Here is a 24,202-nt window from a genome sequence, read left to right as displayed (position 1 = left end):
CGGCTGAGAGAAGGTGAGTCATGGCTCCAGAAGCAAAAGTAGCAATAAGTAGGTGATAGTGACAGTGCATAGAGAGATAGGGAGATTAGGAGCTGTGAATGACCAAGGCTGCTATTTGACAAAATATGTGGGAGATTGAGGTGGGGGGGGGGGGGGGAGCAGCGAAGCAGATGCAAAATGGAACAGGGAAAAACCCCATTGTCAAGGATTGGACACAGGTAGTAATTATGTATCAACTAATAGTCATTGAAATCAAATGTCCAGGGTTGTGTAAACTAGGTGGATTAGACACGGTAAATACGGGGTATGGGGATGGGAAGGTTCTGGGCGGGATGCTCTTCGGGGAGTCAATGCAGAAACATTACAAAAAGTTTGTTCCACAGTCCCAAAAGAAGGAAAAATATTGTTCAATCTTCATTCTACCAACTACTTAAATAGTACATATTCAACAAAATGCAGGGTACATATATAACAAAAAAAAATCTTGCCACCCCAGTAAGGTTCAGAGGTAATCGCTCTGATATGCTAATAACAGGGGTTTGAATTTAAAAAAGGGAACTTGATACTTGGTTAGAATTATAATCATTACTCACACACAACCACAAATAATTAGTATGTACTTGACAGGAGATAATTATAGTCAAATATGCACTGGTATTGTGCAGATTGGAGTGATAGGATGTAATTTCAATCAGAGCACAATTTATAGTCCAATCAATAAGTTTTACAATTCTTTCAAATTGCACAATAGAGTTTTTAATAGGGTTTTAATTCCAAATGCCCTTTATACAAGTAACTTGAAAGAAGATTTTAATTTACAACAATTCAGGTTTGTTCATATTAACTGGATGCAGATTTTAAAATGTAAATGTTCAGACCAGGAGAAGGTTCAAATTAAAACACAAGAGATGCTTTTCCTATGATATACAAAATCATGGACAAGAGGGGTATCTGTACCTGTGATTTCAAACTGCTTTTTCTCCAAAACCTGCAGATTCCTCCTTTATGATTTGATATTAAATACCCCTTCAAAAATTATTATATATAGGTTCACCAACAATTCAGGCAATACATTTTAAATCATAACACTAAACATTTTGGATTTTTCTGATCATTTAAAATTGGTATGTTTTGGTTAGCAGTCTGCATGGGTTTCTGCCAGGTGCTCTGGTTTCCTCCCACAATCCAAAGATGTGCAGGTTAGATGGATTGGCCATGCTAAATTCCCCATCAGGTTTAGGGTTGTGTAAACTAGGTGGATTAGACATGGTAAATGCAGGGTACAGGGATGGGAATGTTCTGGGTGGGATGCTCTTAAGGGGGGTCAGTGCAGACTTAATGGGCTAAATGCCCCCTATATGCACCATAGTAATTACTTTAGATTACTTACAGTATGGAAACAGGCCCTTCGGCCCAACAAGTCCACACCGACCCGCCAAAGCGCAACGCACCCAGACGCATTCCCCTATATTTACCCCTTCACCTAACACTAGGGGCAATTTAGTGTGGCCAATTCACCTAACCTGCACATTTTTGGATTGTGGGAGGAAACCGGAGCACCCGGAGGAAACCCACGCAGACACGGGGAGAATGTGCAAACTCCACACAGAGTCGCCTGAGGCGGGAATTGAATCCTGGTCTCTGGCACTGTGATGCAGCAATACTAACCACAGTGCCACAATGCCGCCCATAAATAGTAGCTCACTCATGATGCTGGTAGATTCTATGAATCTATCTGCCAGTAGAAATAAACAGTTTCTTCACATCCATCAAAATCAGTTAGAAGTTTGAACATTTATTCGATAGACATATCTTCTGTTTGTTCCTCTCTCCTCCACAGTAGGGAATTTCCATTTGTAAGTCATAAAGAGTTCATCATTTAAACATAATAGATTATTCATATCACTTACAGTCATTATTATTCTCAAATTACAATTCCTTTTGCGTATTCCCAGAAGCAAATTCTTGTCTATTTGGAGATTAAATGGCTAACATCTAGTAATATAATTTGTCAAGTTTTGAACAGAATGCCCTAGATGTAATTTATTCATTGGAAGTAACAAACTCTCTAATGTCTTCCTAGTGTCCAAATAATTGAAGAATAATCAGTCAGTCAGTCAGTTTGTGTCAATTAGGCCAAATTCTATGACTAAAATTTGATAAAAGAAAAAAATTATAGTATCAAAGTTGAATCACCAAAAAATACGAATAGTTTACATCATTAAAGCTTATAAAATGTCAGTTCAAAAAGTATAAAGTATATTATCAACTAACCAGTTAACACCGAACTCATTCTATTGTCTGCAGCATAAAATTTGAGAATTTGAGTAAAAGGTAAAGGTAAAATTCCACTAGGCCATAGGGCTGCTCTCTCATTGGACAGAACTGGTGGTGGTTCAACTTTAAGGTCACCACATCTCAGACAAGAGGTTGAAAATGTGAGTTCATCATGTTGACTTCACCCAATGCAGAAATTGAACTTACATGGTTGGCGTCACGCTGCATTACAAACTAACCATCCAGCCAATTAAGCTTACCAACCCTTGAATTTGAACACATCCCAAAGAAATCTGTATATTCATCTTGATTAGGAACACAATAGGGTAGGACTAGCATTGTAGTATAAAGAAGAACAGGATGAAATGCTAATCTGTCTAATATTTAATTCAATTTCATGGCCTGAACATGCAGCTGCCAATGATACTAATTTCCTCTCTAATCCCAAAATAACTAAGATAATACATCCGACTCCATGAGATCAATGTTAATTAGGGTTTGGTTTCACAGATATTCAACATTGCTCCACCAAACCAATTTCTTGAATGCCAATGACCAGTCTCTGTAAACAAGTACTTAAACAATTTCAACTTTCCATCTGGAATATTATTGACCTTATCGGGTTGTTGCTGGATAAGTACAGCTGATATTCTTTTGATGCACCTTTCAGAACCACCTATTAGTGTAGTTTGATAGTTTAACAACTGTTCATAGACTAAAGAAAACAGCAAAAACTCTGAAATAATACTATGATGGAAAAGGACAAACCTATACAGGAATTGAAAGCAATTAGCCATGACTGGGAAAATAAGGAGTTGAGGCTACATAAACAGTTACATAAACAAAACTGTTTTGATACCTGCTTGATAACTGGATACCTCATGCCACAAACATAAATTCAGTCCAACACAGGCACCTCCACAAATTACTTCTGATAAGGAAGCAAGCTGCAGTCTCAAGGACTCCAAAAGAGTAATCAACATTTGGATGAAAGGAATCTAAAGAATCATAAATACTCTCGAATCATAGACCTGAAGGATGAAGAATCAAATACCAGAACAATTCAACAGCGGGACTTTGAAGAACAATACTGCTCAAGGATTGAAACCTGAACACTTCCAGAGGCAGACACTGTTAGTTGGAATCATAGCTAAATTCCACCATTGGTAATAGTCAAGTTGAGTTATGAGGCTTAACCTGCTTCTTTGAGGGATCTTATTTTGGTTGCTACATGAAATAAAGTTTAAATCATTTTCTCAGTACTTGATTTCTGTGTGATTTCTTAATAAGTAGCTGAATTCAAAGTAACTTTTGGTGATTTACTCACAATAATACTTTGAACCAGGCAGCTTAACCAAATAAGTGACAGACACCTGAAATAGTCAAAACATTTTTTCAACTATGTTAAGACTTGGGATGTTCCATCAGTCACAGTATTATAAATGTAATCTAGAATGAAAAGGGCAAAGTGAATAAACATATTTTTAATGGAATGAACTAAGAAATGAGACTGAATGAGTAGTTATTTGATAGTATAGCCTGATAAGCCAAATTGTCTTTGTCATTATCGTGAAATGTTATGGTTAGTAAAAACCTAGTATCATAAATAGGAATAAGGATTAGACTGTAATAGCTTTTTGAGCCATTTGTTGAGATCACATCCAAAAAGCTTACAAATGATCAACCCCAAAATCCATTTGCTTAGCCAATCCCATAATGTTTATTTTGAAAAATCTAACCAACTGCCTTCTGTGATAAAGAATTCCGAAGATTCGCAAATCCCAAAGTGAAGAAATTCCTTATCTTGTTCTTAATTTATCGGCGCTTAATCCTGAGACTATGCAGTGGGTTGTAGATTTTTCAGGCAGCAAAAATAGCCTTGCAGCAATTAGCCTTTCTGTTTTCTAAAACATTTACACCCTGAATTTTTCTTCTAAATTTTCTAACATCAGCGAGTATAGACTCAGTATAGTCAGCCTCTCATTGTAAGACAACACTGGTACATGAGCCCTGAGCACTGGAATGATGGTGGTGTTAAGCTCTCTTTCCCAGACCCATCAGGGCACTCCAAATCCTCCTTGCACCTAAGAAAGGTGAGGGGTGGGCAGACGTGGGGGATAGGTACCAAGCCAAAAATAAACCCACAATGGTCTATTAAAACATGAGCAGTGATCAGATAGATTATCCAACTGAGGTAGTTAGAGCTAAATGACATTGGCAAGGATGAGTGTAAGATGGTATTTTTGTCCCTCAACAGCAGCTGAGCCACTCTTTTCAGCTGTAGGCTGTTCTGGTCTGCTGAACTGTCAAATCACTGAAGGCAGGAGCTACTCCACTGTAGTCACAGGTTTGACAGTGGCACTTGTACATCTCAGGGTGCAGCTGCTGCTCTTATGTTTACTGGATTAGATGTGCTGGAAGAGCACAGCAGTTCAGGCAGCTTCCAAGGAGCAATAAAATCGACGTTTCGGGCAAAAGCCTTTCATCAGGAAATGTTTACTGTCTATTCTTTCCTTTTGCCTTATCCCCAACCATATTTATTTTAAATATATGCATTAACAATACAGGTGTTGTTACATGCAATACATTCATCTGCATCTCAGCTAAAAATCTATTTCTACCTCTTACCCTTCAGTTTCCAGCATAAAAAGAGCTTTTTGTTTTGAGAAACAAAATTAATGAAATATTCTTAATTAACTGGAGAATTTACCTGAGGGAATGATGTCCCAATTAATTGAACTTCTTTAAAAGCCCCACAGCCTCAAATCTTGACTGCAACATGCTTAGATTTCCTTAATTTTGCTCTCATTATCTGACAGCTCAATTTATAACCAAAAATATCCATATTAACATAGATATGAGTATGAAAATCATTTACCATTTGGTGTTGTAATGAAGTCTAATAATTGTGATTTAAGCAGAAGAGTGAAGCAAATTGCATTTTGAACTTTTTTTCTGTATTTTGACATGTTTGTAAAACACAAGGGAAATTTATTTGTGATAAATTAATAAAAGCAAATTAAAAGATTTATTTTAAAGAAATTCACACACAGTCTCTCTTTCTGGCAACTGTGCTACCATATCTATTTCAAAGAAGGAAACCTTTAAAATACCAACTCAAATACATAATGTCAAGTTATTTACTACATGACTGCCCCACCTAAAGTAAAAAAGCACTATCAGAATGAAAACACAACTTTAAAGCTTAAAAAAGTACTGTAAGAAAATCTCAAGAGCCCTCCAAAAAGTTTATTTCTTGGATTTATCCCTCCCATCACCCCAGAAATATTGATAGAAAATCATCAAATAATTAAAAGAAAAGCAATAAATGCACACTGTTGTAAATATCTATGTTGATATCTAATTAAAAATCCAGAGATTGCCTGCCAAGGTTAAATTATTCCAAATTTGGCAAGATGAATGTTGGGAGGGACAGTTGGCAAGACCATCAGAGAATCAAAGAACTGTTTCCATGCCATGGAACAAGTGAATTCTGCTTAAAATTGGAGAAGGAAAATCATTATATGCAAATGTGAATCCAGAATAAAGCAGTATGTGCAGCTTGTGCTGGAAGTAGCTATGTGGTTCATTTGATTACTTCCATCCTTCCCACTTAATTTTATGTCGACAATCAACAAAGAATAACCTTAGAGTAGGGGTACAGTGCCACAGCATTTCTTTTTATCATTATATCTTGGTTTCACAAATATTCTTAAAATCCGTTTGCATTTAATAATGGACCTATTCTTCACTGTACTTTGAAGTGAGATGTATTGAAATAATTTCAGATACTCCAATATTAATGCTTTTAGTTACCATGGAAACACTGCAATTTTGATGGGTTATAAATCAGCACAATTACTAACATATTAATGGCTATATTTGTGTCGGGTCTTAAGATATCACAGCACCAAATTCAGTCTGCCCAATCATGTGCAATTTTACATTATTTATACATTTTTATTCAGAGTAAACAGACAATAGCTTACAGAAGCATGGCACAGAATTTATTTTATATGAGCAACTTAGTCATGGAATTTTCTTCACTTAAAAATAAACTTAAAAATAGGTCTTTAAATCTATTTTATAATGGTGTTTAAAGAATCAGAGTAATACAACATGGAAATAGACTTTTCGTTCAATTTGTCAGCACTGACCAGACATTCCAATCTGACATAGTCCCATTTGCCAGCATTTGGCCCATATCCCACTAAATCTTTACTATTCATATACCTATTACAATATTTAGATGTTGTAATTGCACCAGCCTCCACCATTTCCTCTGGCAGCTCGTTTCATACACACATCACCTTCTGCATGAAAAAGTTACCCCTCAGGTCCTCTTTAAACATTTCCCCTCTCACCTTATGCCTGCTAGTTTTGGACTCCCCCACCCTAGGGAAAAGACTTTGGCTATTCACCCGATCCATGCCCCTTATGATTTTATAAATTCCTATAAGGCCACCTCTCAGCTTCCGATGCTCGAGAGGAAAAAAAACAGTCTATTCAAAGTTTCCCTAGAACTCAAACCCGCCAGTCCCGGCAACATTCTGGTAAATCCTTTCTGTACCCTCTTAAGTTTAACAATATCCTTCCTATAGAAGGCTGACCAGAATTGTATGCAGTATTCCAAAGTGGCATCATCAATGTCCTGTACAACCACAATGACATCCCAATTCCTGTACTCAATGTTCTGATCAATGAGGGCAAGCGTGCTAAACACCTTTTTCACCATCCTGTCTACCTGCGACTCCACTTTCAACAAACAATGCACCTGCACCCCTAGGTGGCTTTGTTTGGCTACCATGTCCCAGGCCCCATTTGTTTCTCTTTTATTTTGTCTCCTCGGAAGAGAGCGGCATAGTGGCTCAGTGGTTAGCACTGCACCAGGGACCTGGGTTCAATTCCAAACTCGGGCGAGATTCTGTGTGGAGTATACACATTCTCCCAGCATCTGTGTGGGTTTCTTCCAGGTGCTCCGGTTTCCTCCCACAATCCAAAGACATGCAGGTTAGGTGAACTGGCCATGGACCTTTGGTTAGGTGCATTAGTCAGGGGTAAATATAGGATAATAAGGTAGGGTAACAAGTCAGCGTGTGCTATTCTTTGGAAGGTCGGTGTGGACTTATTGGGCAGAAGGGCCTGTTTCTACATTGTAGGGATTCTATGATACTAGTAACTGTACAAGTCCTGCCCTGATTTGCCTTACCAAAATGCAGCACTTCACATAAGCTATGTCTTACAGCTGTGAATTTGTGAAGAGCCATTATTTGTTAAGTCATATAAAAATCTTTTCGATAACTGTATCTTTTTAATATTTTTTTTCAAAAGCTCAGTGATATGGAATATAAAATACATCACCAGATGATACTCTTGGAATGTTAAACTAATTTGGGAGACAGAGGATTCTTCTCAGAATCATAGAATTTCTACAATGTAGAAGCATTTGACCCATCTCCAGTCCACACTGGTCCTCCAAAGCGTATCCCACCCAGATTCACCCTGTAACCTGACATTTCCCATGGCTAAACCACCCAGAGTGCACATTCCTGGAAACTATGGCATTTAGTGGAGCACCCAGAGGACACCCATGCAGATATGGGGAGAATGTGCAAACTCCACACAGACAGTTGCCCGAGGATGGAATCGTCCCCAGGTCCCTGGCACTGTGAGTCGGCAGTGTTAACCACTGAGCCATCCCCTTTATATATTTCTGCAAACATATTCTTATTGCAAAGCAGATGGGAGGTTAATAGATGAGCATCAAAAGTAAATTTTCTTTTAAGCAGTCTCAATGTGTGGTTCTGGTTTTGGGAAACATTATTGACTTAACCAGATCTATTCAAATTTGAAGCATAAGCTTTGATTTCTTATATCGCAAAATAATTTTGAAAGAACAATATTTGGCTTTCCTGCAGTCATATTCAGATTCTGTTGTCATTCTGCAAAACATCATGCAAACATATGCCATGATACGGACACTGAATTGCAGGTGAATCACTTTGTTAAAAAACATATAATTGTAATGTTCTTAAAAACTTTGTTAATTTCTTACAGTGCAAATCACAATTTATTTTTGCTATTTCAAAGTTAGAACACCAGAGATCAAGTCAAAATTATTAAGGAAATTTCTGCAACAAGGGCTAGTCAACCTTCAAGAAACATCCAACTATTAGATATTGTTCTTTAATGGTACATTCCAGTTACATGGTGCAAATACATATTAAGATGCTGAAATGTAATATCTGCATAATGAAATACTTCCATTGACTGAAATGCCACAAAGCATTTTAAAAATTTGTATGTGTTTAAAGGCCACAACCGTCGCTTGCTCTGCTGAACGATTACCAATTTTTTGGATTTCCCATGTTTACTCAATTTACAGTCATCTAAAAGGGATAAAATTTTCTGCCAATGTGACATACAATAATATCTTGTATATACATTTTATATTTAGCTGTCACAAGTTGCTCCACAAATAAGTTACCTGCTTCTTTTTTTCCACTTTCAAACACTGGATCTCATTGCTGAGGACTTTTGAACGTGATCTGCTCTCTCTCAAGGTGGTCTGACAGTCTGAGTTATGACTTACTGCTTGTTCTGTTGGTATACAAACATGCCACTAAGGTACATTCATACAAAGCACAAACTGCAGTTCCATGATTTAGGAGAATAGTGTTCTAGCTCGATATACACAAATAAAGATCAAGAAGCTCAACATAACAGTAGAATACAATCATTTGTTGAACGCAGCACAAAATTTTCAATGAGTTATAAAGCGGACTGGAATGGATCTTCTATCGGTTACATAACCCGCATGAAATCTTTTCTGTGCTCATGCTCAGTCATGTCCATGAACAAGTGTGCACTTACAGAAGTACTAACTCCCTGTCGATATATACAGTGGAACACCAAATAGGATAGGAATTTAATGGGCAGCCAATCAGTTATTACCACTTTACCTGTCAACCTCAGAATAAGGACAGGCAGGGGGTCATCAAGTTCCAATAACTGGGGTCAATGACTCTAGGGGGCATGCAAAACCGATCTTGGTATAGGGCAGGTCAAGAAGCACCTCTGAGTTGCATGATTTCTGTCCCCACTTTGGATTACCCTGGAAGGGTAGGTATCTTAAACATATGAACGACACACAGAGCCAGCTGTTTCAGGATAATTGCAATGCAGTAGCAAAACAAATGGTGTTCATCATCAGCAGGAGGATGCTGGGAAGGCAAAAAATACATCTCGTTGTCAAACAAATGAGTAATTTAGGATTATCCAATTAAGGATCGTCAGTTGGGTTCGCAAAATGTACAAGTAGCAAATATATTACTATATTGGGATCTATTCTTTGCAGACAGAAGAACATGTATCGGTGCCAATTCACCAAACTGTGACAGTGATTTGCTGTTGGGCAGTTTCTCATTGCATTTGTTTAAGGTCTAATCAAAGCCTGGAAGTTAACGGTCAACCATCATTGACTGATGGATTCTCCATGACAATATGTCCACCCATCAGAACTTTTCCTTTCACAGTAAAAATGCTGACTTCTCCATTTATAGCTAATCTTGCAAATTGTCTTGATGAGTCCAAGAGTAAAAAAAACTCCAATAAAATGTGATTTGAGCAGTGCTCAAGTTCTGTATTGCCAAACTGCTGTTATCAGTTTTCTCAACCTAGTTTGGATTCCCCAAAATAGAAAAAGGACACTTGATCAACTGCTACAAAAAGCAGGGGGATGGAAGAAAAAAAATTGAACAGCCGGAATAAATGGTCTCGCGGTTGAGGTTAAAGCAAAGCACAAGTGCAGTGTGTTCTGATGAAAGGTCATTAACCTGAAATGTCAACTGTGTATCTCTATGGACACCTGCCTGACTTGCTAAGTATTTACAGCACTTTATTTTTTAATTGTAGATTTCCAGCATCCACAGTATTTTGTTTTTATGTTGATTTATCATGAGTGATACTTTCCTTTCTACTCCTTGCCAGCTAATTCAAGTGGATTTTAAAAAAATTCACAGGAGCTGTTTGAAAAAGAGCAGAGAGTTTTCTTCCTGATCTGGTCAATATAACTTTTTCTTACCTTTCAAACCAGATTAATTTGTTAGTTAGCTCAGTGCTGTTGATATCATTGATTGCTGCACTTAAGTTTTAAACAGAATTCTTGAATTTGGTTATGTATTGCTCCCCATATCCTTTCACACAACTTCTTCTGCCTTTATTCAGAAAGGATTGACTGGAATGGTTTCAGGAATGAGTTATGTGGATATTTTGGAGAAATATTTATATTTATTCACCTGAGAGGAGAGAAGGTTGAAAGATTATTTGATAGATGTGTTCAAATTATGAAATATCTGGACCTGTTAGACAGAGAGAAACTGTAACAAAAAAAATTGCTGAAGAAACTCAGCATCTGTGCAGAGAAAAGTTAATGTTTTGCATTCTATGACTCTTTATTAGAGATAAATTACCCACCTTTTGCTGGTATTACCAGAGAACAGAAAAAAAAAGAAGATAATTGGCAAATGAACAAAAAGTGACACAATGAAAATCATATTTTTAATCTCAAACTACATATAATTAAAATGTGTTGCCCGAAAGATTGATGGAAGCAGATTTAATTGTGGCCTTCAAAGAGAATTAAGTAAGTACTTGAAAGAAAAAAAGTGCAGAACTACTGCTAAAGAGTCGTGGAGTGACATTAGGTAGAATTCTCAGACTTGCATTAACACAATGGACATAGCAACTTTATTCTATGAACTTTATGATTCTCTTCTTTAAAAATAAAGGAAAATACAGTTTCTGAAGCGCAGAACACTTCAGTTGAAATACAAGCTTGATAAAATTTTAAGGAACAAATTGAAAAAGACAAAAGTCAAATTAGTGAGTGAGGGAGAACTTAATCAAATATCTAAAACCGAAATTTAACCATTTGATTAAATGAGAGCAATGGTTACACGGTTATTCTCTACAGATACTATTAATCAACCTATTCAAAATGTTTTGACACACCTCTGGAGCCGGTGGAACTTGAACATTACCAAAGTGCCACAAGAAACCCATAGCATCTCTATATGCTTGGCAGCCAGGATATGAGAGGGCACAAACTAATAGTTCACCTGAATAGACAATCATCATTTTATTTCAGTAAAGGATATGTCACTGCTCTGGACTCACTTGCTTTGAAATAAAATCTAATTTTACTTACCTATAGCTTTCAGCAAATCACTGGGAATGTTATTTCCAGCCAGTTCTAGACGCACTAAAGTTTTGTTTTGTTGTAATGCACAGAGTAATGCTCGACCGCCTAAGAGGCCAACATTATTCCAGCGAAGATCTGTGAAATGAAAAGAAAATGCAGTGAGAGAATGGCATCACAGGGAAGCATATTTTGAGAAGATTTGTAGCTCAGGTTGAAGTTCAGGATGTAACTTTCCTCACTGAGTTGGAAGGTTCATTTTCAGATGTTTCATCACCATACATAATATCATCAGTGAGACTCCGGATGAAGCTTCATCGGAGGCTCATTGATGATGTTACCTCGTATGGTGACAAAATGTCTGAAAATGAACCTTCCAGCTCAACGAGCAAACCTACATCCATCACAGGAAATGTTATCTGCAGTTTTTCAAGTTGTCAAATTAATTTATTAATGCCCTTGTCCCTATACTAATGAATTATTCAGGTTTAATTTTAGAAGCTGTATGACACTCTGACTCTATCATTACATAAAATGTTTCCCAACATTACATTTTGTTTTGAAAATGTGGTTTATGACTTACAAAGGTAATTAGAAAATAAAAGTCACTGCAATCTTTTTAAAGCATGAAAAGGTGAGACTTGATAACTGAATTAAACAGCTATATAAAACTTAAGGACTTACAACTCACAATTGCAACATAACTAAAGTGTTGACAAAAACGTTACTTTTGATGAGAAGCATTTCTACTGTTTTTTTGACTAGACTAATTCTGCAAAGTATCTCACATACCTAGTTCTTGCAGTGCATCGTTGTGTTTTAAGGCAAATGCCAGCTCCCCTACACCCTGGTGGTTAATCTGGTTATTGCGTAGGTCGAGAGATTTAAGACATTTGTTGGCTCTTAATCCCTCGCAGAATACACAAAATCCTTCTTCCCACATTCCAAGAGCATTCCATTCCAATATCAAACTGGAAGAAAATGGCCACACTACATTAAGAAAGTCTTAAATTGTGGGGACTGGACTTTACAATGCTTTACATCTATCACAAAGAAAACATACCTAATTATTTAGCCTTCACTAATTAAAAAGGGGATACCTTAAAGAAAGCAATCATAGTTTAGCAGATAATGCATTTAAATTCATCTATCCATTCAAGACCACAAATTTGAATATATCAGACAAAACTTTGTTCTCCAATTGCTCCTTCCAAGAAAAGCTGCAATATTGGCGGCAATGCACCTTTGGAGCTGCCTATCTTCAGATAAGACTTTAAACTAAGCCTCTATCTGCCTGCTTAAGAAGATGGAAAAGATCCCATGGTCCATTTTTTTGAAGATGACCAGGGAAATTTTCTCTGGCTCCTGTTGACATTAATCACTCAATTAACACCACAAACAAATACAGATTATCAGGTCATTGTCACATTGTGCTTTGTGGGAATTTGCTGAGCACAAATTTACTGCTGCATTTCCCACATTATAATATTGACCACAAATTAACAAGGCTTCTTAAATGAAAACAAAATGCTGGAGAAATTCAGCAGGTATGGAACATCTATGCAGACAGAAGAAGAATTAATGTTTTTATTCTGAAGACTCTCCGTAGACTTATCTGGCTATAAAGTGCTTCAAAGTTATCTGGCTAATGTGAAAAGCATTACATTATTGCAAAGTTTGACTTGCATTCTTTAGATTTTGAGGTTAATTATTAGATTATAGCTGTTATTGAGCAAAGTTAATTTTAAAAAATTGTTGGAATGAAGTCACCCTATCAGTTGATTTCTTAAGCATGATATTTTGGATAAATTATTTTCAAACATAACATACTTAACACATAGTACTAAAGATATTTTATATTTAAAATATTCCTCTGTCTCAATTGCTCCAATGATGCCAACTTCAACAAAATGATCTCTGAAATGTCCACCTTCATCCTCAACCGAGGATTCCCCACCATTGTTGTTGATATGGCCCTCAGGCGTGTCCGATACTCTCCTGCACTTTGGCCCTCACCCCTTGTCTTCTCTCCCAAAACAGCAATAGATGCCCTTCGTACTCACCTACTATCCTACCAATACCCGTATCGAGAGGATCATTAGCTGCCATTTCCACCAACTCCAAGGGGATGCCACCATCAGACACATATCTCTATATTGGGTTTGCTGCAATGCTCCAGCAAAGCTCAGTGCAAGCTGGAAGAACAGCTCATTTTCCACTTGGAAAGCTTGCAGCCTTCTGGACTCAATGCTGAGTTCATAATGTTAGGGCCTGAGCATCTTCTCTCATATCCTTACACAACCCCCACACACTAGGCCTTGTTACCACAAACAACCAGTCATGAATGGTCCCAGACTGATCATTTTGCATTCCTTTCTCTGTCCAACCTCCCTCTTTAGTCTCCATCTCAACCTATCGTTTACTTCTACCCCCTGCTCACACCCTATCTTTACCATATATGCCAATCTTTTCCCAGCTTCAATCAGTTCTGAAGAAGGGTCATTGGATACAAAACATTGACTCGGGTTTCTCTTCACATATGCAACCAGACCTGGTGAGTTTTTCCAGTTATTTCTGTATTTGTTTCTGATTTCAAAAATAATTATATCTAATATTGCTACAAGGATTTAAGTTTTCAAGGAATAAGGAAAAAGAAATTCATTTAAATTTTTTTTGGAAATATCTGGAGTGGTTTCTTTTATAGGAGATATTGAAAGTTCATTGTGGACATGGGGATTTTATTTTGAAAGGTTTACTAGAAATCACAATAACTAGTGATAACTGCTTGTTTTGTGATAGACCCTACTGAAGTTGCTTTGAACTGTGACTGGCTTGCAGAAGTTCTGGTTTTGTCTGGCTCAGTTGGAGGGAAACCTGAATAAGACCAAGCAGATCTGGAAGAAAGCTCATAATGAATAAGCTGCCCAGCTGAGCTCACCTTTTTCCTAAAAAATACTCTCAATATCAATTCAGGGTGAAATCTATTTCTTCTTTTGAACGAGTGATTAAAAGAACTTCTCTAGATTGTATCCCTCAACAAGATGCGTCTACAAGACTTCACAAAGTGCATGATACTGAATTTACTGCATATGCTAGAACAATACATTCCAGAACATCTTATTTTATCAATTTGCTTTCAAGAATACCCCAGAGACTGAAGTACTCTTGCAGAATACCTATCTCTGCAGAGAAACCAGTTTTCTCCTCCTTTTTATTCTAAGAGAGAATGTGTGCATTTGCATGTTTTTGGGGATATTTTAAGGGTAAGCATTTAGAATTCTATATTACTGACTATCAATAAGGAACAAAAATTAGTACAATAATGCATCTTTATTGATCTGAGTTGTATTGTTACTAAGTAAACACTATTGGATTTACAATGAGCCGTGTGATAGATACTTTTTTTTAATATAAACTGACATAAGTAAGGTACTTAATTGGTCATTTTAGTAACTGGAAAACAAAATTATCTTATGTTGTAACCCAGAATAGTGGGACTGGAGTTAGTGAACTCTTTCAGCCGGAGTCAAAACATATTTGACAAGCAACATAGCTTACATACATATTCATTGTCCACAACTGATAATATCACTTGATTCACCTGTGCCCTATATTTTCTGAACATACAGCAATATACTAACAGTTAGTGCACAAAAAACTTCTAAACCAAGAGCAGAAGTTGCATTGACAACTTACTGTTACAATATAATTAATGTGTGTTTATCAAATAACAGACAGTATTTCAGTAATAGAAATGAAGGTCAGCATGTACTTGTAGTAGAGGATGTGCAGTAGAAGCCATAGGATACAATTTAAACCAAAACTAACCTAGTAAGTAAATAATTAAAATAATTAAGGAAGGTGTTGGCCTAGTGATATTACTACTAGAATATTAATCCAGAGGTAATGTTCTGAGACCTGGATTCGAATCCTGCCTTGTAGACAATAGAATTGGAATTCAGTAAAACTCTGGAATTAAGAGTCTAATGATGACCATGATATGTTAATTATGGGAAAAACCCATTTGGTTCACTAATGCCCTTCAGGGGAAGTAAATTGCCATCCTTATCTGGTCTGGTCAACATATGACTCCAGACCCACAGTAATGTGGTTGAATCTTAAATGCCCTCTGGATAATTAGGGATGGGAATAAATGCTGGCCTTGTCAGCAATGCCCACATCCCTCAAATGAACAGAAAAAAAAAATCACAATTTGGAGATGCCTGTGTTGGACTGGGGTATACAAAGTTAAAAATCACACAACACCAGGTTATAGTCCAACAGGTTTAACTGGAAGCACACTAGCTTTCGGAGCGATGCTCCTTCATCAGGTGTAGTGGAGAGTTCAATCCTAACACACAGAATTTATAGCAAAAATGTACAGTGTGATGTAACTGAAATTATACATTGAAAAAGTGATTGTCTGTTAAGACTTTCATCCGTTAGAATACAGTGATAGTTTCACTTCTTTCATATGTAAATCACAAAACCTTTTTTTCAAAAAGTTGCATTCTCGGGTTAGCTGTTAACAATGGTGATTATTCCTGATGAAGGGCTTTTGCCTGAAATGTCGATTTCGCTGCTCGTTGGATGCTGCCTGAACTGTTGTGCTCTTCCAGCACCACTGATCCAGAATCTGGTTTCCAGCATCTGCAGTCATTGTTTTTACCTAATATGTTGAAGGTGTTGGCCCCCTGTGTTCTCTGTTTATGCCATGATGTTTAGATTGATTCTAATCTAAAAAGTGAGATAATGGAGTTTTACATAAATTCATGCAGTTTTTGAGCTCAGAGTTCTACATGAATGCATGCAGTTTTTGAGCAAAGTATAATGTAACTCTGCAAGTATAAATTCATCCCACAAAATATATGTGTGCCTTTGTCTGTGTGTGTGTGTGTGTGTGTGTGTGTGTGTGTGTGTGTCTGTCTGTCTGTCTGGGTTGGGGGTTGTGAGTGTGAGAAAGTGTATGTGTGTGTGTAGTGAGTGCAGAGTGTCTTAAGTCTATGAGGAGGTGCATGTGTGAGTGTGGGAGTGTGTGTGTCTGTGAAATCAGGTGGAAACATGGTTTTTAGAAACAAGTACTTATCTATGCTTCTAGTAATATAACAATACACATTTTATTCTCTAACACAATGAAGTCACTATGTATGTTGGTGAGGATTAGATTTTACTCAATGAAAGGAGAAGGCTGATTCATATACTTGTCATCTTGCATGTAAGGAACTAAAATTACAGCATCACTGGATCTAATAACTTTTATCATACTTGTATTGGGGGAGGAAAAGGGCTCCATCAAAATTGGTTTCAGTTTGCCAAAATCTGATTTGCACTCTCTTTCACACAAGCACATCAAATTTGAAAGCCATCTACTTAGCTACTTATCTGAAGGAGCTATTCTTACTTTTTGAGAGATTTATTGTGCCTCAATAATTTCCCCAGTGCTTCAGCTCCAGCCGCGCGTAGATTATTACCCTTGGACATAAAAGTACACAGTTAAATTCTCAACTGAATATTTAACAAGATTACAATGACATAGGTCAAAATATAATTGCCATAGTACACAGACATAGTGTTAAATAACTTAAAGTTAAGAGTGCATGATTTTAAAGCACTAGTGGTTTCTCAAAACTTCAACCATGGAATATCCAATTTCTGTCGCTTAGAATAATATGTCAAAACTTGTTTCCAGAACTGTGTTGTTCAACTTACTTTAAAGTTACCTTCATTGATCAGAGTAAAGCACGAGCTATAGTACTTTGCAAATTAAAAAAAAGAGGTGACAGGCTAAGAATGTTGTATGAAATTAGCTTGAGATCAATAAGCAAATGCTTTTGATTGCTTCACTTACTCAAATTTCCAAACAGTTAAATATAATACATTATATATAAACATTTGTACATTTTGATTCAGTAGAAATTGTTTTTCATTGTAATGATTAAAATTTAAGTTTAACAAATATGGCACAGCAAATGCTACTGATGTATAACATGGAAAATTGCATGATGAAAAAGTAATGAGAAAAATTGAAAAGAGGTACCATGTCACAAAAAAGAAATCTACGATAGACTTGAATAGATTTATCCTATAAAATGAGACAAATATGCAAGTAGGCAAAAAGTCGAGTGAAATTGAAGTTTTCCCCAAAGACTCACTGAACAGAACAGCTATGTTAATCCTCCCCATTTAGTTCCATTTAGTGATACATCTCAAACTTATATCTTGTTAAATGCTATTTTTGTGAACATGATATAAATAGCATATAAAAAGGATAAGTTGATAGGATATTGAAATAAGTTTGCTGATGATCTCCACAGGACAGTATCAATTTTGGGATTTTTTGAAAAATACTCTAAATCCTCTACCCCTAAAATGTGCTGTTACTTTTCACTTTCTACTATCTCTTCTCATCTCCAGAATTCACATCAATAATACTTCACCTTCATGTCTAAAGTTTGGACTGTGGGGTTTGCACAGAGTCCGTACAACAGCAGTTTGGCGCCTACAAGAAAACAAAAAGCATTTAACATTTTGCACAAAGGATACTCAGTACTGTTATTAAAGTCTACAAAAGGGCAAATATGCAACAAATCTTTTAGATTATTAAAGGTATTCTTTATTCTTGCCAATTTAATACATAATAAATTTATATATTTATATAATTGTGATTAAGCAAAATAATAAATTCCTTTTGACTCCTTGCCCTTTATAAGCCATGCACCTTCTCAAACCAAATGGGCAGGCAGGCAAGTTACTGAAAGCCCAAAGCTACTGGCTGTGTATGGCATGGATACCTTAGGCCCTATAATATTTTTGTTTTCCATTCAGTATGAAGTAACTATTTTCATTGGGCACTGCTCCATAGCATTACATGGAGAATGTTTAATCCAAAACAGAAAAATAATAAATTTTAATACACTAAACCACCCAGCAGAAAATCCAAAAAATGTATCAAATCAGGATTGCCAAATGGAGAAAAGCTAAATTTCACACAGCGCATCAATCAAGCAAAATTGGTTCCAGCACTTTACAAATGCTGCAGATATGGGATTGTTGTGGGCTAAGTTTTAAAATTATTTTTCAAATGTTGTTATGTTAATAACCAACATTCTACTGACACATGTGAAAGTTAATGATTTGAAGCGTTTTTAAATACACTCAATTTTATGAAATGACAATGTACATAATCCATGATCCAACACAACAAGATATTTGGGAATTAGTCTCAAAGAGGGCAAGGGTTGTGGTCCTACCCATAATCTCCAAAAATGAATATAACTAGTATGGTAGCAGGCCTGTTTCCTAAGCCTGTTGAACAATGTGGCTCTCTCATTAGTAAAGCTGGATTATATGATCAGGAATGGACCATTCAGCTCAACATGCCTGTTCTCTCAATCAATTAAATCAGAAGAGGTCTGTATCTAAACTCACTTAAAGTGGACTTCAAAAACTATTTATGATTGAGTTTTGAGAAGATTTGTAGCTCAGGTTGAGGTTCTGGATGTAGGTTTGCTCACTGAGCTGGTAGCTTAATTTCCAGACGTTTCATCACCCCACCAGTGGTCTCCAGGTGAAGCACTGTTGATAATTCCTGCTTTCTATTTATATGTTTGGGTTTCTTTGGGGTGGTGATGTCTTATCCGGTGGTGACATCATTTCCTGCTCTTTTTCTCAGGAGGTGGTAGATGGGGTCTAACTCGATGTGTTTGTTGATAGAGTTCCAGTTGGAATGCCATGCTTCTAAGAATTCTCATGTTTGGTTTGTCCAAGAATGGATGTGTTATCCCAGTCAAAGTGGTGTCCTTCCTTATCTGTATGTAAGGATATTAGTGAGAGAGGGTTATGTTGTTTTGTGGCTAGTTGATGTTCATGTATCCTGTTGGCTAGTTTTCTGCCTCTTTGTCCAATGTACCTTGCACGGTATTTTGTAAATGACATTAGTTTTACTTGTTGTCTGTATAGGGTCTTTCAAGTTCATTAGCTGCTGTTTTAGTGTGTTTGTGGGCTACCATGATGTCAAGGGGTCTAAGTGGTCTGGCAGTCATTTCCGAGATGTCTTTGATGTAGGAGAGAGCGGCTAGGGATTCTGGATGCGTTTTGACTGCTTGTTCGGGTATGTTGCTGAGAAATCGGTGGACTGTGTTCACTGGGTACCCGTTCCTCTGTGCTGCAGTGTGTGGTGGCTTGTTGGAGTAATGTTCTGATACAACTTTACTTGTGGATCACCCCAACATCCTAAAACAGCAGCCAATGAACTTGAAAAGACCCTGTACAGACAACAAGCAAAACTAATGTTATTTACAAAATACCATGCAAGGACTGTAACAAACACTACATTGGACAAACAGGCAAACAACTAACCACAAAACAACATGACCCTCTCTCATTAGTATCCTTACATACAGATGAGGAAGGACACCACTTCGACTAGGGCAAAACATCCATTCTAGGATAAGCCAAACAGAGACACGCATGAAAATTCCTAGAAGCATGGCATTCCAATTGTAACTCTATCAACAAACACATCAAGTTAGACCCCATCTACCACCCCCTGAGAAAAAGCAAATGACATCGCCAACCCAAAGAAACCCAAACATATAAATAGAAAGCAGGAATTATCAAAGGTGCTTGGCCCGGAGGCCCACTGAAGACATTATCTAGTAGGGTGACGAAACGTCTGGAAATGAACCTTCCAACTCAGCAAGTAAACCTACATCCAGAACTACCTTGATACTAGTCTCCCAACTTTTGGCATATTTATTTGTCCAATCATCAATTCTCTTGTCATTTTGAAGCATGGTGATAAGGAATGGCTAATAACAAGAATTACCTGTATTTAGTTGGTAGCATTCTCACCTCAGAAATAGATAGTTGTGGATTCAAATGCTACTCCAGGATCTGAGCTCAAGTTCAGCTGACAGTTCAGTGAAATACAGGGAGTGCTCTAAAATTAATCACGTAATTCTTAAATTCAGATATTAAACAAAGGTTAAAGATCACACAACACCAGGTTATAATCCAACAGGTTTAATTGGAAGCACATTAGCTTTCGGAGCGATGCTCCTTCATCAGGTGATAGTGGAGGGCTCGATCGATAGTATCACTGTATTCTAACAGATGAAAGGCTTAACAGACAATCAATTTTTCAATGTATAATTTCAGTTACATCACATGGCAAATTTTTGCTATAAATTCTGTGTTACGATCGAGCCCTCCACTATCACCTGATGAAGGAGTGTCGCTCCGAAAGCTAGTGTGCTTCCAATTAAACGTGTTGGACTATAACCTGGTGTTGAGTGATTTTTAACTTTGTACACCCCAGTCCAACACTGGCATCTCCAAATCATAAATAAAGGTTGGTTGAGATGGCTGATAATTTTCATAATTCCACATCTAAATGAAACTGTGAAGGATTGCAAACTCTTTTTGGCAAGATTGTCCCAGTGTCCTGGCCAGTATTTTTCTTTCATTGAATATCATGAAAAACAAAAGAGTCTTACATTTCATTATTATTTGGAGAATTTTGTTGCATATGTCTACTTTGCAGGACCTCTATTAAACAGAATTGTGCAAACTACTGGAATCTCACTCTCAAATCAGAACTGTTTTATAAATGCAAGTCTTCCTTTTATACCTCTTAAAAGCTGCTACTGTTAATTAATAAAAGAGAAATAATAACCACTTGTGGCTAAATTAGATGAAAAATCACGTAAGACCACACGACTAACTGAAATATTCTGTATTAATAAATAATATTTTGACCTTAGTCTGAGGAAGAGCAGACTGTATTCAATAGTGTGAATTTTTTGTATGAATTTCCAGATTAGAACATTTCCTTAATTTTGTCACAAGTGCTTATCTCCTTGATGCAATTATCAACAGATGATTACTATACCTTCTTCACTTAGCATGCAGTCACAGAGGAGTATCTCTGTGAATACTATGTCATTCGCTAAAACTTTTCCCAGGACAGCACACGTGTCAACAGATAGAGACTGTGTGGAGACATCCAGCCTTTTCCTTAAGTTCCCATCACAATCATCATGTAATTGATTCAGAATGCATTCCAGTGGCTCAATACCAGCTTCTTTACAAAGGCAAAGGTAAGTTCTCTTGAAATCATCCATAATTGAAATATCTGTCACATTTGAACTTGCTCCAGTCTTTCAACATAACATTAGTCTATGAAAAACAGCAAAACAGCAAACATTATCAGCAGGGTATTTTGACATCACTATATTGCCCGCTACTGCAAACCCTATACCATCCCTTGAGAAAGGATAGCAATTAATTAACTTCACACATTAGAAACAAGAAGCAAAAATGCATTTGTCTCAGCAACAGTCAGATGCACAATGCATTTTTAAAAACAATAGAATACAAAGATCCAATGCAAGACTGCACTAATTACCTAACTTTAGATGCACATTTAAAGTTTAGCCAGGGTGTGGAATCTGTCCCACATTGTAGATGTGCACAATCTGTAGAGTTTAAGAGGAGGTGGTAATAAAGTGGCAATGTCACTGGCCCAAATGAATGTCTGGAGACACAATATTCAAATTTCATCACAGAGCTTGGAAGTTTGCAAACTTCATTACAGGGATTAATTCCAATGATGATTATTACATTGCTAAATAAAGACAATCACAAAGGATTGTCTATATGAATAAAACATTACTAACACTTTTCCCAGGACAGCATACATCAATGGGGATAGACTATGTGGAGTCATTCAGCCTTTTCCTCAAATTCTCATTACAACCATCATGCAATTGATCTAGAATATATTCCTAAAATTAAATTCAACGTTTTTTTGATGAAGGCAAAAGTCAGTCTCTGGAAATCACTCAGTTCATAAATGGGACATTTTAACTTGCTCCAGTTAATGTAACTTTTTTTCTGTAAAAAAGGATGATAAACAAGATCGTCCTGTGAGAAGAAATTGCAGAGACTGGCCTTGTACTCTTTACAGGAGAATGAGTGGTGAGCACAACATTCTTAAAGGATTAGACAGGCAGATGCAGAAAGGATGCTTCTCCTGGCTCGATATCTACAACCAAGGGACAGATTCTCAGAACAAGGGCAAGATATTTCAAAGAGGAAGAGGAATTTCTTCACTCAGACGGGTAGTGAATCTTTAGAATTCTTTATCACGGGGAACTGTTGAAGTTCAGTTATAGGCCCACGGAATAAAGGGAGAACTAGCCATTTGGATACAGAACTGGCTCAAAGGTAGAAGGCAGAGGGTGGTGGTGGAGGGTTGTTTTTCAGACTGGAGACCTGTGACCAGTGGAGTGCCACAAGGAACGGTGCTGGGTCCTCTACTTTTTGACATTTACATAAATTATTTGGATGCGAGCATAAGAGGTACAGTTAGTAAGTTTGCAGATGACACCAAAATTGAAGGTGTAGTGGACAGCGAAGAAGGTTACCTCAGATTACAACAGGATCTTGATAAGATGTGGCAATGGGCTGAGAAATGGCAGATGGAGTTTAATTCAGATAAATGCGAGGTGCTGCATTTTGGAAAAGCAAATCTTAGCAGGACTTATACACTTAATGGGAAGGTCCTAGGGAGTGTTGCTGAACAGAGACCTTGGAGTGCAGGTTCATAGCTCCTTGAAAGTGAAGTCGCAGGTAGATAGGATAGTGAAGAAGGCATTTGGTATGCTTTCTTTTATTAGTCAGAGTATTGAGTACAGGAGTTGGGAGGTCATGTTGCAACTGTACAGGACATTTGTAAGGCCACTGTTGGAATATCGTGCAATTTTGGTCTCCTTCCTATCAGAAGGAGGTTGTGAAACTTGAAAGGGTTCAGAAAAGATTTACAAGGATGTTGCCAGGGTTAGAGGATTTGAGCTACGGGGAGAGGCAGAACAGGCTGGGGCTGTTTTCTCTGGAGCATCGGAGACTGAGTGGTGAGCTTATAGAAGTTTACAAAATGATGAGGGGAATGGATAGGATAAATAGACAAAGTCTTTTCTCTGGGGTTGGGGAGTCCAGAACTAGAGGGCATAGGTTTAGCATGAGAGGGGAAAGATATAAAAGAGATCTAAGGTGCAACTTTTTCACGCAGAGAATGGTACATGTATGGAATGAGCTGCCAGAGGAAGTGGTGGAGGCTGGTACAATTGCAACATTTAAAAGACATTTGGATGGATATATGAATAGGAAGGGTTTGGAAGGATATGGGCTGGGTGCTGGCAGGTGGGACTAGATTGGGTTGGGATATCTGGTTGGCATGGACGGGTTGGACCGTAGGGTCTGTTTCCGTGCTGTACATCTCTATGACTCTATGAGATGTACAGCATGGAAACAGACCCTTTTGTCCAATTCATCCATGCCAACCAGATATCCTAAATTAATCCAGTCCTGGATGTAGGTTTGCTCACTGAGCTGGAATGTTCATTTTCAGATATTACCGTCGCCATACTAGGTAACATCTTCAGTGAGCCTCCATACGAAGCAATGCTGGTGTTTCCTGCTTTCTATTTATGTGTTTGGATTTCTTTGGGTTGGTAATGTATTTTCCTGTGGTGATGTCCTTTCCTATGCTATTTCTCAGGAGGTGGTAAATGGGATCCAAGTCAATGTGGTTGTTGATAGAGTTCCTATTGGAATGCCATGCTTCTAGGAATTCGCGTGCGTGTGTCTGTTTGGCTTACCCTAGGATGGATGTGTTGCCCCAGTCGAAGTGGTGTCCTTCCTTATCTATATGTAAGGATACTT

At 37.3% G+C, this 24,202-nt stretch overlaps 1 protein-coding gene across 1 annotated transcript in view; it reads right to left on the bottom strand.

The window, feature by feature from the left end:
* The window catches only part of lrrc45 (leucine rich repeat containing 45), a 74,841-nt gene that overhangs the window by 46,919 nt on the left and 3,720 nt on the right, over nt 1–24,202 (bottom strand). Inside the window, exons 2-7 of the mRNA XM_060844515.1 lie at nt 21,369–21,655; nt 17,914–17,975; nt 16,878–16,948; nt 12,269–12,447; nt 11,486–11,614; nt 8,765–8,877 (exon numbers count right to left, since the gene is read on the bottom strand). Of these exons, the coding sequence (XP_060700498.1) occupies nt 8,765–8,877; nt 11,486–11,614; nt 12,269–12,447; nt 16,878–16,948; nt 17,914–17,975; nt 21,369–21,600 (786 nt within the window). The 5' untranslated portion in view covers nt 21,601–21,655. The remainder of the gene's footprint in view (nt 1–8,764; nt 8,878–11,485; nt 11,615–12,268; nt 12,448–16,877; nt 16,949–17,913; nt 17,976–21,368; nt 21,656–24,202) is intronic.

This window comes from Hemiscyllium ocellatum, chromosome 25, assembly GCF_020745735.1.
Source record: "Hemiscyllium ocellatum isolate sHemOce1 chromosome 25, sHemOce1.pat.X.cur, whole genome shotgun sequence".
Lineage (NCBI taxonomy): Eukaryota > Metazoa > Chordata > Chondrichthyes > Orectolobiformes > Hemiscylliidae > Hemiscyllium > Hemiscyllium ocellatum.
Note: the sequence above shows the minus strand (reverse complement) of the source record. Positions and strands in the feature narration are given on the sequence as shown.